General features: G+C 42.7%; 1 protein-coding gene across 11 annotated transcripts in view; it reads left to right on the top strand.

Annotated features, from left to right (window-relative positions):
* The window catches only part of agrn (agrin), a 285,753-nt gene that overhangs the window by 237,893 nt on the left and 32,497 nt on the right, over positions 1-15,363 (top strand). For all 11 annotated transcript variants that reach the window (XM_065961336.1, XM_065961337.1, XM_065961338.1 and 8 more), the window contains 6 exons: positions 3,351-3,478; positions 7,477-7,591; positions 9,243-9,362; positions 10,092-10,490; positions 12,813-13,005; positions 14,762-14,977. In XM_065961336.1, coding sequence (XP_065817408.1) covers positions 3,351-3,478; positions 7,477-7,591; positions 9,243-9,362; positions 10,092-10,490; positions 12,813-13,005; positions 14,762-14,977 — 1,171 coding nt within the window. The remainder of the gene's footprint in view (positions 1-3,350; positions 3,479-7,476; positions 7,592-9,242; positions 9,363-10,091; positions 10,491-12,812; positions 13,006-14,761; positions 14,978-15,363) is intronic.

Genomic DNA, 15,363 nt, shown 5'->3' with positions numbered 1-15,363 from the left:
CTCTCTGTTTGTCCCGGCGGTTTTAGTCTGACTGATTGTGAAAGGGGAGATTCTCTCGGGCTCCCATGGGAGCTCCAGGTCAGGACTTGAAAGAGCTGAAGCCACAAATTAGTGCGCGGAGTTGCATTTCTGCTGGGTTGAAGGTCCCAAAGCCTTCTAATAAGCCAGCAGAGTTCACAGGCGCTCAATCCACAACATTATCTGAAGATACGAGGCCACCCTTGGTCTCTGTCAGCTTTCTACCGTTTATTTCAGGGAGGGAACAGGGAGCACTGTGTCTGTTGATGCTGGGTTTGATGACCTTTGGCCCAAAATCTAAATGTCAATAGACGCACGTTCTGTACAAACACCTGTAACAGGTTTCATCCATAAGACAAACGTTCAAATCCTCCATAGCCTGTAAATATTTATCCCTTCCAACAATGACAGCACACAGCACGATCAATACTTCATTCAGCTCAAGTGTTACCGATAAAAGCAGGCAGCGCAATAGGCAGATCAATAAGCCGGATCCTTTTCTCCTGAGGAGGGGTCCGCCGATCCTCCGCTCATTAGAAATGAAAATGACATGTCACTTATGCTGGAATATCCATCCTTTTCATTTTACTGTTCAATTTATTGACGCAGAGCCGGCCGTCTCGCAATAAAAAGGACAAATTGTTCGCTGTTTTTCAATCTTCACATTTGATGGAGACGTCAAATTGTGAAGCGGCTCAAGGTTGAGCGAGTCCACGTTTTCAGAATCTCCATCTATGAAACCTTCTTCTGTACGCTGCTGTAAAGCTCCACAACAGATGTCCGACCTCAGTGAGGAATGTATAAAAGGGTCAGTTCACTGAAATATAATGTAAATATATTTCATACAAACTGTGGTTACAGTTTCAGCTTTATGTGCACAAGTGTTAAAGTTTTCTCTAAAGCTGATCCAACATGTTGTTCAGCTTTTATTGGCCTTCACTTTTTAATAAGATATGATAGATATTTTACAGAAACTTCATCATTACTCAATCATTATTTGATTATTATTATTATGTTCAACATTTGGCACATAAATATATCAGAAATCAAGTCTATAAATATCTCTGAGTCATGACTGTCTACAATGAGTGAGAAGCTTGAGTCCCGCTGGCTGTGTTGTTGTCAGAGATGTGTTTACATCATGTTTACATGGACGAGACGGCCGGCTCCTCCCCTTGTGTATAAAAGCTGTTTCAGTCAAGGACTAGAGAGAAGAACATACTCGCTGATTATTTGAATGTCACATCAAGACGTTAAGACCTCGGTCATTCCGTGTCAATTTATAAACGATGTGAAGCTACGAGCTAACTTCAGAGTGCTAACATTAGCATGCTAAAACAACAATGAAGGCCACAGGGAAATGCAGCTCAAGACAAGGACAATTTTGTCTTCCACTTGCGCTTAATGGTGCTTAATTTTGGTGCGTTACATTTAAAAACTTCTTCATTCGAACGAGTAGAGAGGGGGAGGTTGGAGGTGTGCTGCTGGAGGAGAGCGGAGGCTTCAGTATGGAGGAGGTGACACCAAACAGCTTTGTTTTGGTTTCATGCTGGTGCTCAAGGGCGACATCTACTGGATCAAAATTTCACACATTCTTCCTTTAATCTACAGTTTATTTTTACACTGAAGATGATTCATTGATTATTAATGAATCTATTCATATCCAACAAATGTGAAACAGCAATCACATTTACCCAGAGCCCAAAGTCATGTCTTCATATTTCTCCTTTTTCAAACCCACAGTTCAGAAAACAAGAGATATTTTTACATTCCTCTGCTCCCCACTAAATCCAAATTGATATGAGTCTAAAACATCTCATAACCAGGCTCTCATATTCTCCTCAGAGAACCAAAGGGCATCAATGTATCCTCCTTGGCCAGACATGTTGTTAAAAAGTCACTGCAGGCCGCTCCATATGTTACACTTAAACGAGGGAAGTACCATTCACGACACATCAAAGATAATCACCAGCAGTTCTCATATGAAACTTAATGGCACGCTAAGCTCCAACTACTGTAAACTCTTCCATATGCCGATGTGCGGCGGACAAATCCATTACATTTTACAGTTCACTAGAATCAGATAGTCAAATAGCTCCGACCCTCCTTTTATCGCTCTTTTCCTTTCTTCTCTCGTTTTATGTCCGTCACAGCACTGGGCTGGAAAATCACTCTGTCTGATGTTTGTCTTCTTGCAGATTAAAAGTCAGATCCCCCCCCCTCCCCCCCCTCTCTTTCTTTATTCCCCCACTGCTCGTCTTATCGGCCAAACCTCACCCATTTGCTTCTATTTTATGGGCCACCGTCATACTGAATCGATGTGCGCTTCCCCATGAAAGCACTGTAAAGACGAAAGAGGGGGGGAGACGGAGGAAACGTGAGCGTGACGGCACTGGCTTCTGTCCTTTTTCATGCAATTTTAAGCAGGCTGTGTCAGTCACCGGTCTGGCGGCATTAAAGAGACAATTACGGCTATCTTTCACGATAATCATACAAGTGCTCTCCCCGTTCTCCCTGCCGTTGCTCAGGCAGGGGCAGCCATGATTGATTTGGGCAATTTGTTCTGCTGATTACGAGCGGCGCGGAAGTCTGGCATCAGCGCCTCACATGCTCCTCTGTTCTTCACCTCACACAACACACACACACACACACACACACACACACACACACACACACACACACACACACACACACACACACACACACACACACACACACACACACACTCCACTTTCAGCTTTATTTCAAGCTCTCCCCTCTCCTGGAGAAACCGTATCAAGAGTTGATAAATGTCGGACAACATAACCCCCAAGGTCGCACAGGGAGGCTTTCTCTTTGCTGAAGAAGGCACTTTTTTGAGAAGTGCCTGTGGGATATTTCCTCTTTAATGTGTGTGTCGTTTCTCCTTTGTGTGTGTGTGTGTGTGTGTCTAACTTGTTGTCTTTCTACCCAGCCCACCATGCCTCGGCCAGCTTTGGGGACGAGTCTGGTAAAATTGGCCCATTTTTCCACCTTCCTATCCCTCCCTGTATGTCCCTCTCTTTCTTCTCTCATACCTCACAGTCCACCTCTTTCACACCACCACCTCCTCCACTACGCCCTCCTCTAACGGCCAAACTCCTGCGCCCTTTTTAAACCCATACACAATCAGCAGCGAACTCACTAACCTCCCCCTGTCAAACACACACAAACACACAATCCATCACTAACCCGAGACACTGGCACCACCCCAAAACGAGCACTGTATGTGAAGGCAGCAGGATCGGAGTGATAGGAGAAGAGTTTGAAGCCGTGTTGTTTCAGTGTAACATCTTGTTTTGATCTCTCGGCAGCTACCATGAGGTTCAGCGGCATCCTGCACCTAGACCAGGTGGAGGGACAGGAGATTTTCTACACGCCAGAGATGGAGGACCCCAAGTCGGAGCTGTTTGGAGAGACAGCCCGCAGCATCGAGAGCGCTGTAAGTCGCTGAAATAGCAGTCTTTAGAATAAAGTTCAAGTGTGAGATTAATTTTGCCAAATCTGCAGATATTCACTTTTTAATTTATTTTGTTTACATTTAGACATTAACATTAAACTCTGAGCCTAACTACAGATGGAATATCAGAATCTTCATAGAAGTGAAAAGTTAAACCAAAGCAATAATAAAAACCACTTTCCTAATTCTGCAGTTACATCTTAAATGTGTCCGATGTGCTCAGGAATGAATCTGAGTTGATGCAAACGAACAGTTTAATTTATATTTTGTTATTTCAAACTTTATGTCTCTTTGCTTCTCGTTCTTTTTTTTAACTCTATCAGGTCAGAGATCTTTTCATACAGGCTAAACGCACCGACCTAATTTCTCCTTTTCAGTCGAGGTCTTTGAATGATGATGTCATTAAAGCTGCACGAAACAAATCTCATGAATTACCTGGGGATCAAACGAAGAGCAGAAACTTTTAGTTGGTTTATCAATGAGGTATAGATGGAAGATTCATTTCCAGCTCTCTCTTAATAATAATAGATTATTATTTCTGATTTATTGTTCAAGCTAAATATTTGAGTGTTTGCTTGTTCCAGCTTCTTGAAAGGAAAGATTTGATAATAAATTAAAGATTCTTTGTTAGTTAGGGAAAAGAAAGACTTTGAAGAAATCACTTGTGATGAACTTTTCCATCACTTTTTAAAATACTTAACGATTGATTGATTGATTAATCATAAAATAAATTTTTAATGAAAGCAATGACAGGATGCGGTCCTGAATAAATGACTACATTAATTGTCAGGTTTTGATTATTTATTTTATTTTAGAGACAGGACAGTGGACAGAGCACCATCTCCTGCTGCATCAGGAAGCTGTTTTCAGTCACAAACACTCCAAATAAAGGTTTCAGATTCGGTGCCCTGGTGGCGTTCACACCGAGCTTTAGGCGTCAAGATCATGAATCTAAAGGAATTCAGATGTTGCTCTGTGTAAAGTTGGCAGCTGTAGTTTTAAATAACAATATGTAGTTGTTTGTTATATGTAAAAACCCTTCATATGTTGAGTTCCAGCTCATACTGCTGCTACAAAACTCTTAAAAAGTGACAGATGCCACTTGTGGAAACCATTCGACAAATATTGCCTAGTCTCAGTTTGAATTTCGACTTCTCCCTCGAATCTTCATGTCAGTAGTGGAAAAGCTTTTGAAAACAAGATTCAAAGCATCACGAGACACTAAAACTCTTCAGCGAGAGCCCGACTAATCTAATTCTTTGAGCTCCTTCAGGCAGGCTCAGCGAGGCTTCATTGCAGCTTTTACCATCCCCTGAAGCTGCCGAGTAATATTCTTCCACGCTGGGCTGCACAACTGATGGAAAAATAAGACTGATAAAAAAAAATGTTTTCTCTGATGTCGGTCAGGGAAGAACATACATGATATGTGAGGGAGATGATGTGACCTGGTGATATTTGATTTTAATAAGAGATGGATACTGGCATACTACAGCATGATGTTATACTGCTGATTACATCATGGTCTTGATGGATACTGTTTTCTCATTGGCTGCAGGGTGTCTATTATTTCCTGACCATCGACATCTCCTGAGCCATTCCTGTAAAACTGTACACAGTTAACAGTTGGAGATGAATGCGCTCATGGTCCCAGGTCGTTTCTAAGATGTTTACTGCTTACTTGAGAGCTACAGACATTTCCATGCAATCCTCGTGTGATTAAAAATGACAATTTGGGGGCACAGATGGCCTAGTGGTTCAGTTGCACCCCATGTACAGAGCTATAAACCTCCAATCAGGCTGCCCGGGTTCAAGTCTGACCAGTGGCTCCTTTCCCACATCTCTGCCCAGTTTCCTCCTCTATCCACTGTCCTATCAAATAAAAAAGCCCCAAAATAAATCTTTAGTGAAAAAGAAAAGCAGTTTCAGGAATTTGTTTAACCCCCAAGTGTGATCAGGAAGTTATGGATTGTGATAAAACTTTAGATTTTGATGGCAAAATGCATAAAAACATGACTTAAAGTGTCGTTAGTATGGACAGGATAAAGCCCTTTAAGTTGTCCAGTATTAGAATTTTAAAACCTTCACATCATCCATACAGTAACTACATGATCAATGACAACCCAGCAGGTCTTATCCCTTCCTTATTTAGGAACGAATACAGAATGTGGTGTTGCGTGCAAATTTCAAACTTTAGTGCAAAGTTATCTTCAAGTTTAAAAAGAAAACTAACAGCAGTAACAAAAACAAACCACTCTTTGAAGAGTTGTGCAAAGGCTCATTTGTTTCTCAAACACAGAACCTCAGAGCTGCATTTCATGTGAGATTCATTAAGATTTTGCAGATATTTAAAACAGAATCAAGTCTTTATTCGGGATGTTATGATGCAGAGGTTGTTGCCCAGGCGGTCACGGAGCGTGTGCAGTAATCACAGCTTGGCCTGTTGGACAGGTGACATGTCTCCACTCAGGAGCTCAGACCTTTGAACAGACGCCTCTGTTGTCAAGCCAGGGACTCTCTCCTCTAATGAAACGGTGGCATGTGTGTATACGTGTGTGTGTGTGTGTGTGTGCTGGTATACACAGTACACATCTACCAGCTGTTGAATCAGTGTCACAAACCCCCACTGGGACCTAATCTACTACCTCACAGCAATTTCTGTGTGTGTGTGTGTGTGTGTGTGTGTGTGTGTGTGTGTGTGTGTGTGTGTGTGTGTGTGTGTGTGTGTGTGTGTGTGTGTGTGTGTGTGTGTGTGTGTGTGTGTGTGTGTGTGTGTGTGTGTGTGTGTGAGTCTCGTTAACACTCTTAGCCTGTGTGTCTCTGAAGTTTGGTGCACCACTTGACAGAAGCCCCCCTCTCTTCATCTTCCAACACAAACAGCATGTAGGCTACATAGATATAAAGTATTCACACACCGAGGATACAGCCGCGGGACATTTCTTTAGCCACGCAGCAACCTGATACAATTAGCTGATGAATAAGAAAGAGAAGAAGGGAAGGCATCAGGAGCTTTATAGGACAGCATGTCCACAGGAGAGTTGATCCACCTTCATAAGCCCGGTGTGCAGGATTTTCTTTTTGACCTTTTACTCCTCAGCCCATAAATAACAAGGCACTTTGTACATCGAGAAAATAAGCTGGGCTGAGCATAGAAATGATCTGGATTCAGGACCTAATCAGAAGCGTTTGTGTCTGAAAATGCCATCATGTCCAGTGAGTTTTTTGGGGTTAAACACGTAGGAAGGCATGGACATTTAGTGTACAATGATTGGCTTTGGTGAGATGCACATGGGGAGTGTGGAGTGTGGAGGAGTGCTGAGTAGAAACAATGGAAGAAGCCACTCAGACGACGCTCTAGTAAAGTGGGTTATCAGGCCCTGTGGCTCTTCTGATTTTAAATAGCAGCTGAAGTGTGGATTTTGTGTCTTGCTATTTCCTGAATCTTGCTGACAGGAACAGAATTATGCAGAAACACGTGCTGTAGTATCTGTAAGTTGAGTTTCTTGCAACCCCCCCCATAAAATGGCCTCATTTAAAAAAAGAAATATTAAGGCGTATATTTGGCTAAAGGCAGCTTAAGTCTCACTGCTGTTATATCACTGTTAGCATGAGAAGTATTTAAGTCACACCTCCTTAGGGAGCTCTTCTGGCAGTTACAACTTGTCCACAGTGATCAGGAGCACATGTCAGGGTATCGCACGGCATTTATCTTAGCTACGACTGCAAACTTGTCCCTATAATTAATGCCACGGCTGCAGCTAAATGTCAATTTGTGCGCCCTCTCTGGATAGGTTTTCTTTCTCTGCAGCCCAATTTGAGAAGCGGTCTTTCTTCCTTACAGATACAGTACGGTCTTCAGGAATTGGACTCTGTGTTATGATAGCATGGAGCTCATTACCAGCCTCATTTATCATCTCCTCTCTCCGTCTGTTCTCTTCTCCCCACTTTCTCTCTCTCTCTTTCTCTCGCTCTCTCTTTGTCAGCTCAATGAGTTGTTCAGGAAGTCGGAGGTGCGCAAAGACTTCATGAGCGTTCGTGTACGCAACCTGGCACCCAGCAATTCCATCCTCGCCTTTGTGGAGGCCCACTTCAAACCAGGTGAGAAATCTGAAGATATGGGGAAAAAAGAATAAGAAGTGATTTAAATATGAGGTCTGAATCAGTCACGGTGTGTTCCTCTTTGTCTTTTCACACATAAGAAATCTCAAAAACGACTTGCTAGACTTAAAAATGAAATTGGGATTTCTAAGACCTAATTAGTTTTCATGCAGAAGAAGCCGCCCTATCAGCATTTTCTAAGCACTTTACATTTTAAATAGTAACTCTCGGACTTTAAGGAGGAGAGGAAAAATAGTTTTTCTAAAGTCCTTGGTCCAGCCCTTCTGTTCTAGTAAGGTTTCTATAAATGTTAATTATCTGCTTCACAATTTATACATTCACATGTCCATCCGTCCATTATCCATAACTCTTTACCCGTTCGAGGGTCGCGGGGAGCTGGAGCAGATCTCAGCTGTCACTGGGTGAGAGGCGGGGTTACACCCTGGACTGTTCACCAGCCAATCACAGGGCTGACATATAGAGACAGACAACCAGCCACACTCACATTCACACCTACGGACAATTTAGAGTCACCAGTTAACCTAACTCAAACTTAAATAGTTTTGCAACAGTTACATGATAATATCTGAACGTAACCATTATGAATAATTCTGCAAATTGAATGTGTAATCGTGACTTTTGCCACACGTCGTCCTTGTGCCAAAATTACCTGCTTCAAGCATCTTTTGGTTAAATGCTATTTTGATTTAAATGAAGGTAAAAACTTCCAAAGATTTCTATTTATAATAGAACAAACGTAGTGAAATGTGCATCCTTGGCAGAGCGGTGCTCTCTCTGAGTGCTTTCTACTTATTTTTTATTTGCCTCATTATATGTTGAAGCACTAAATGCTGCTCCTCATTATGTTTTTTCTTTAATTTTCTTCTCAATGCCAACTTAATCTCTCGCTTGCAACAATTTGGCCCAATGTTTTCAAAAACAAACACCATCATAAAAAATGTTTTTATGATTCATAAGAGGCAGGAGAAGTTCCCTACAGGAGTGGGCAGGTGTGATTGTTGGCTTGTGTTTAACAGGTAAAATATACAACTTGTTATAAAGAGGAAAATAGAAGACTGCCCAAAAGCATTTCCAATCGAATGGAAGCTGCTTTTCCTCTCAAGTTGATTAACACGTGTCTTCATTTGGTGGAAGACATCTGCAGTTGCAGAGTGTTTTTTCAATCCAGGTTAACCTCGTTTCAACATCACTTGTAGAATACTCGCATGCTTTAAACTATCAGTCATGACGAATTTCCACCTTTTCCATTGGTTAGAAAAAGTCTCAGAATTATGCAGTTCATACCACGACTGGGCCTTTAAACTCCTTTTGTCCTTTCATATTTTTATGGGCATCGTATAGCGGCTTTATACTCTTCATATGAGGGGAGGGACGCTGTTAAGTGGCTGCTCCTCCATGGCCAGTAAGGGCGAACATCTGCGGTGAACGTTATGAAAGCGATTCATCTGGAAAAAGGCCGGACAAGCGGACGGAGGACAAGTGCCCCGTGGAGACCCCTCCACATGTCATACTCAGGGCGTTCTGATATATCCGTACTACAACATCAGACGCTCAGGCCCTGTGCATGCTTTGGAGTGCTCTTTATAGGTCTCGTCCTGAGTTTTGTTTTTGTACCTCTTGTTTGTTATAGATACAAAGAACACAGTGGAGGACATCGAAGGAGCCCTGCGCAAACAGCTGAAGGCCTCCAAAGACACCAGCATCGCCGTGAAGAAGCCGGAGGACGAGAATATTCGCTTCACCAATTATGGTAATGCAGTGTGGACTTAAAGTAAGAGTGTGGGGATTAATAAAACAAAAAAGGGATTTAAGATATTCATGAGGTAAGTAAAACAAAAAAAAAGGTTTTACAGGTCTTCAATACACTTAACATCTCTTTTCTTATTTCACATTTTATTATAAAATGGAGACAAAAAAACAACACAAATATACAAAGAACACCTCGGGGTCCTCACATAGTATGTATGCAGTCAAAGGTTCTCTGTCATCCAAAGAGTAAGTGAAGGCAGCGTCTTCCTCCTCTGTAACAGTGTTGGTTCAGTTCTCCCACTTCTAATCAAAGGATCGCTGCTTTAAGTCGTAGAAAGAAGCTCCATCCACCAGTTAGTTTAGAACTGACCGAGCCTTTTGGAGAAGAGGTGAAACGTCTTCAAGATCTTCTTCACTCAAAGTCCAGTCGTCTTTGGATCGAGCTTTAAATTGACCATGACCTGGATGACCTACACAGACATTTTAGAGAGAAAGTCATGTGTAAAATCTCCAAGATTTACTGCAGTTTGGAGCCTCAGGTTTATACCATTTCTGTGTAATTACTTTTTCACACAGATAACTGTCTTCTTTTATCATTACCTCCTCTCTAATTAAAACAAGATACAGGAAATTGACATCATGTGGATCCTGAAAACTTTAAATCTCTCTCAAAGCTAAACATTTTTTCAGCCTGACTGTTTGACGGCTTGCTCTCCCCATGTGTGTTCAGGCCTCTCCTCCGTCCCCTTCTTCACCACCACTACCACCACCACCACGGCATCAGTCACCACAGCTGCTCCCACCACCGCAGCTCCAACCACCACCACCACCACCAAACCTCCCCCGACCACCGCTTACTTCACCCGCCGCCCCCACAGCAGCAGACGCACCACCACGACCTCGGCGCCGGTCACAACGCAGCGAACCACAGCCGCGAAGACGGAAGCCGTCACCATGACCACGCCGCATCCACCCACCACCATCTCCCACATCAGGGGCAGGACCCACCACAAGCCCCAGAAGCCATGCAGCTCCCACCCCTGCCTCCACGGGGGGACCTGCGAGGACGAAGGCAACGACTTCAGCTGCAAGTGTCCTGCAGGGCGAGGAGGCGCTGTGTGTGAAAAGGGTGAGTTGGCTTTATGTCTTTACAGAATAGAATCCATTTCTTCAACCCAATCTAAAAAGTTTCAAAGTCGGAGCTTATTTCAAACTCATATTAGAAAATGAGCCGGAACTGACTCTCCCTATAATTATTGGTGCTATCGCAATTAGCGATATCAAAGTAGCCACCAAAGGCTGCCGTTAACAGCGATTTTACAGCAGCTACGAGGGTTTGAGGATTCCACTGTGCCAATCATACCTTTGTGGTGCTCTGTAATCACTTCTACCCACAGTGCCTCAAGTGCTTTCATATTTATGAAGGAGAACAACACACCATTATAATAATCAAAAGAGGCTGCCAAGTTACACGGTAAATTGAGGTGTTTGGTTTACGCTGGATTATAATGTATGAATGCTTTCTTCTAGGGTCAAAGTCCTGGCTGTATTGGGGCCTTTAAGAGTCTGTTTACATCATAAGACTAACATGTGTCCATCTGATCACAAATGGACAGCTCTTATCACAGCTGTTCACACCTTGCAGGATAGAATGGGTCACCAGGTGTGTCCTGAATGACCGATTGTGACTGAGTCTTAGTTCCCTGCTGTAAATGTGAACATAACATCTCATTAACATCCATTAGGCAATAGGAAAAAAAATGACTTTCAGCAGAGAGAGAGAGAGAGAGGTTTTGGTGGATTAGCAACAGAGAGGGAGCTTCTGAATTTGGACAGAATTGATGACTACTTTTTTTTTTTTTAACTTCATTTGGAATCATATCAAATTAAAAAATTATTACATTGGTTAGACAACCTCCAGAGTGAGCCATTTCATCATTTTTTACAAAATAGATTTAAAACAGAATGAAAATAAATGAACATTGGGTGTTTATTTATTTATGAATTAAGCAAAAGCAGCAACACGTGTATGTTGTGTTAACAGACAGACAAAAGGGTCTTTATTCTACATGCTGGTGTCCACATCCTGCATTATTATGATCTCAAATGAAGAACTTGTTGGCCACGCCGTGTCCAGATGCCTTCTTGCCCATTTCCCTCATCAGTATGGGATGATTACATGTGAATTTTTAAAATGCTATGACTCCTAACTGAGTCTATACAGGGATGTTTCTGTGCTGTGCCTGTCTGCACATAAATGGATAAAGCATGTATGCACATGTTTGGAATAACATGGGGAAAAATGAACAATGTTCACGAGACACAGTGGAGAAGTAATAAATCAGATATGTTTGAAAATCAGGGTCTCAGTGTGACTCTTCCCCTGGTTGACGAGGCAGTCCTTTAATGAGGCTCAGCACACACTGACATCAACAGTACTGAAGGAATGTTGTAATAAAGGGTCCCAGACCCTCTCCCAATGTGTCCGGAGAGATTGCATCACAATGTGTCTTGCTTGTGTTTGCATGTGTACATAAGGCTGTCCTCACATCAGATCACCCCGGAGCTCTGCAGAATTCAGCGCTCAGAACAAAGAGTCTGTTTCATACGATATTCTTTTCCAACTTGAGAACAAAGCATTGAGCTGTGATGAAGTCAGATGCACGATGTATCCTTTGTAGCTTCAAACTTATCTATGACTCAGACAGTTTCAACACCTCAGACGTGAGCGACTGCTGAGACGTTCACCAAAGGCAACACAGAGTCCAATCAGCTCCGCAGAGAAAATCATAAATCAAGAAGAAGTTCCTGAGACGCTCAACTCTTTTGTTTCCTTCCTCTTAGCCTACTTTGGGATTTTGGGGGATGAGAATCGACCTCACGCAGCTGCATCTTAAGATAATTGACAGTAATTGCTTTGATGGGGATTAGCTGGTGAGAATCAGTGTGTATCTTTCAGTTAGAGTGGCTAAATGCAGTCACACACACACACACACACACACACACACACAGAATACTCACCAGCCTCCCCCAGATCAATCAAGTCATTAGAAAAGAGGCAGCTCATCAGCTGCCATTCTCCTGAGAGAGACGGGACGGAAAGACAGATGGACGGAAAGAAAGGGAGCCCGGGGGAGAAAATGGATGATAATAATCATAATTGTTGAGTGGATGAAAAACAAAGGTTCTCCACATGTGTGCATATCGTGAGCAAGAGTGCATGAATGTGTATGACATGAGGAGGTTTTTTTTTCTTCTGGATCCTCTCATTTTGATAACTCCATCAGAAGAACTTCATTCCTGAAATAAATGGACAGAAAGTCTAATTTTCTCCGGTGACACACCACCTCCGCTCACACTTAATTATCCACATTAAACGCCCGTTGTGCTATTACAAAGCAGCTCATGTAGTAATGCCAGGATTGGCTTGTTGTTCTTTATTCCTCCACAGTGATCCATTACTTCATCCCATCATTCGGAGGCCAGTCGTACCTGGCGTTCCAAACAATGACCGCCTATCACACGGTCCGCATCGCCATGGAGTTCAGAGCCTCCGAGATGACCGCCATTCTGCTCTACAACGGCCAGGAAGGAAAGAAGGACTTCATCTCTCTTGCTCTGGTCAACGGCAAAGTAGAGCTCAAGTGAGTTGTGGTCACATTTAAGAAAATGCAGCGGCCTTTTCTGCTGTTCATTCTGCTGCTTTTGCTTGATTACATTTGATGACACTCAGAAGATCCCCCCGGGGAAACATGGTCATCACAGCAGCAGCAGCAGCCGCCGCGAGAGGATGTAGATAAGAATAAAACAAATAGAGAGCGCCAAAAGATAATGAGGCAAATGATTACTGCAAGGAAAACATGTTGCAAACACCACGGCCAGAAGAGAAATAAAGACACAGAAGCTGGTTGACAGACTCGCAGGTTACGGCTATGAAGACGGGATTTCAGAAATATGTTCAAACTTGTAAATAAGCTGTTCACATGATCACGTCTGCAGATGGCCGATGAACATATGGACAGAAATGTGTGCAGCACGTCCATGTCTATATTTAGACATCAGATGCAGTTTTTGGTAACATATATGCACAGATATGCATGATTCTGTTGATATGTCTAATCAGGGCTCCTAATGAATATTCAATACTTACAAACTATGCAATCAGGAAAGAGGAATATTTATACACATATAAACACAGAGTTCATTTTGGGCCTATGACATCACTATAAACCTTCAGTCAGAACAGTTATAGTTACATTAGGCTATCATAGGCAGTGTTGTAAGTCAGGGAGTAGGACTATTTAAAGGCCATATTGGTTTTTTTCCCTCCAAACATTTTACGTCTCTCTTCAGCTGTCCAAGCTAAAATTGCTCAAAAAATATCTTAACGGGGCGAGGGTTCGAATCCGACCTGAGGCTCCTTTCCAGCATGTCATTCCCCACTCTCTCTCTCTCGCCCTGATTTCTGTCACTGTCTCTCTCTCCAATGAAGGCACAGTCTTAAATGGCTTGTTTTATTAAGGCTAGTATCTCCTCCTGATTTGGATGGCTTACTTAAAATAAAAGTTTCATCTGATGGGTTTAAACTGGACTATTTTCATGAGAGAAACTTGAAGAAACACTCAGTATTCCTCTCTTCTCCCACAGTGGGATTGTATTAATAATAAATCATTCAGAAGAGAGGTAGAATCTTCAGGATAGACGAGAATCAACTGCTTAGAGAGTCTGCACAACGTCTTTATTTATGTTCTGAACTTTATTATTTCGTCATCGGCAATCCTTATCTTTGGGGTTTCATCTTAACCCCTCGAAACCTCTCCAGTTCCTCGAGATCTAGTCAGGTTAAATTTCTCTATTCATAAAGAAATCAATAGCAAACTGGAGGAGATCATTAGTCACTTTGGCTTTCAGATGGGGCTCTGCCTCTCTTCCAGAAATACAGCTGTGAGATTACCACCCACAGCTCTGCAAATCCACGACGTGGGGAGAAGAACTAATTATTTGTAGCTGATAATTGCTCACCGGTTGTGCTAATGCTACCATATGTGTGGGTGCACATGCACACCAGCTCTTTTCTGTGACGATGTGGCCTTTTTCACAACAAAAACTCATTACAAGGTTTAATTAAAAAGAGGGTGTGAGAGACATTTTTTAAGAGAGTTACTGCCGTGTTTCAGGCGCATAGTTTGGAACTCCAGATGGGAACTCCTGTACCGTCTTTCTTTCATCCATCTTTGTCTTGTTGAGCAATGTGAGCTGATTTTTTTTTTACTCATTAGGTGCTGTGTAAAGAAATATCTGTGGAAAATAACTTCTTCCCCAAGTCCTGTAATCTTTAAAGAAGTGTGACGCTGGTATACAACCAGAGAGTCTAAAATCCTCTGTGTCTCCTCTCCTCAGGTTCAACACAGGGTCAGGCACAGGCACGCTGGTCAGCAAAGTGGAGATCACTCAGGGCCGCTGGCATCAGCTGGTGGTGACTCGCAACCGGCGCAACGCCATGCTGAGCGTGGACAACGAAGAGCACATCGAGGGCGAGAGTCCACGTGGCACAGATGGCCTCAACCTGGACACCCACCTGATGATTGGAGGAGTGACGGAGGAAATGAAGGCTGAGTAAGACCTTAAATCTACTGTTACACATAGTCAGGATCATTTTCAGGATGAGTCATAAATAAGACTCAGAGCTTCTCTTCAGTCTACTTATTTTTTTAATTCTGAGTGCAGTATTGAATGATGTTTCTCATTTTTGTCCATTTCCCTGTCAGATTAGGTTGAAATTATAAGATAAATTGAGCCTAAAAGCAAAGTGGTCTCCCTCCTGGGTGAATAAGCAGAAAGACCAAATGCAGAGACCAATCAGAAAGTTAAAAATCATCTTTGCCCAAAGGCAGAAATGTGAGGTAACATGTATGAGTTCTTCACAGAACATTGGTCTCTTCGAACAGGTGACATAAACATGCAGGTGTTGACAACAGTTAGCCAAACCCCTCTTAAGGCTG

Source organism: Labrus bergylta, chromosome 12, assembly GCF_963930695.1.
Source record: "Labrus bergylta chromosome 12, fLabBer1.1, whole genome shotgun sequence".
NCBI classification, from domain to species: domain Eukaryota; kingdom Metazoa; phylum Chordata; class Actinopteri; order Labriformes; family Labridae; genus Labrus; species Labrus bergylta.
This window is presented reverse-complemented; position numbering and strand designations above follow the sequence as displayed.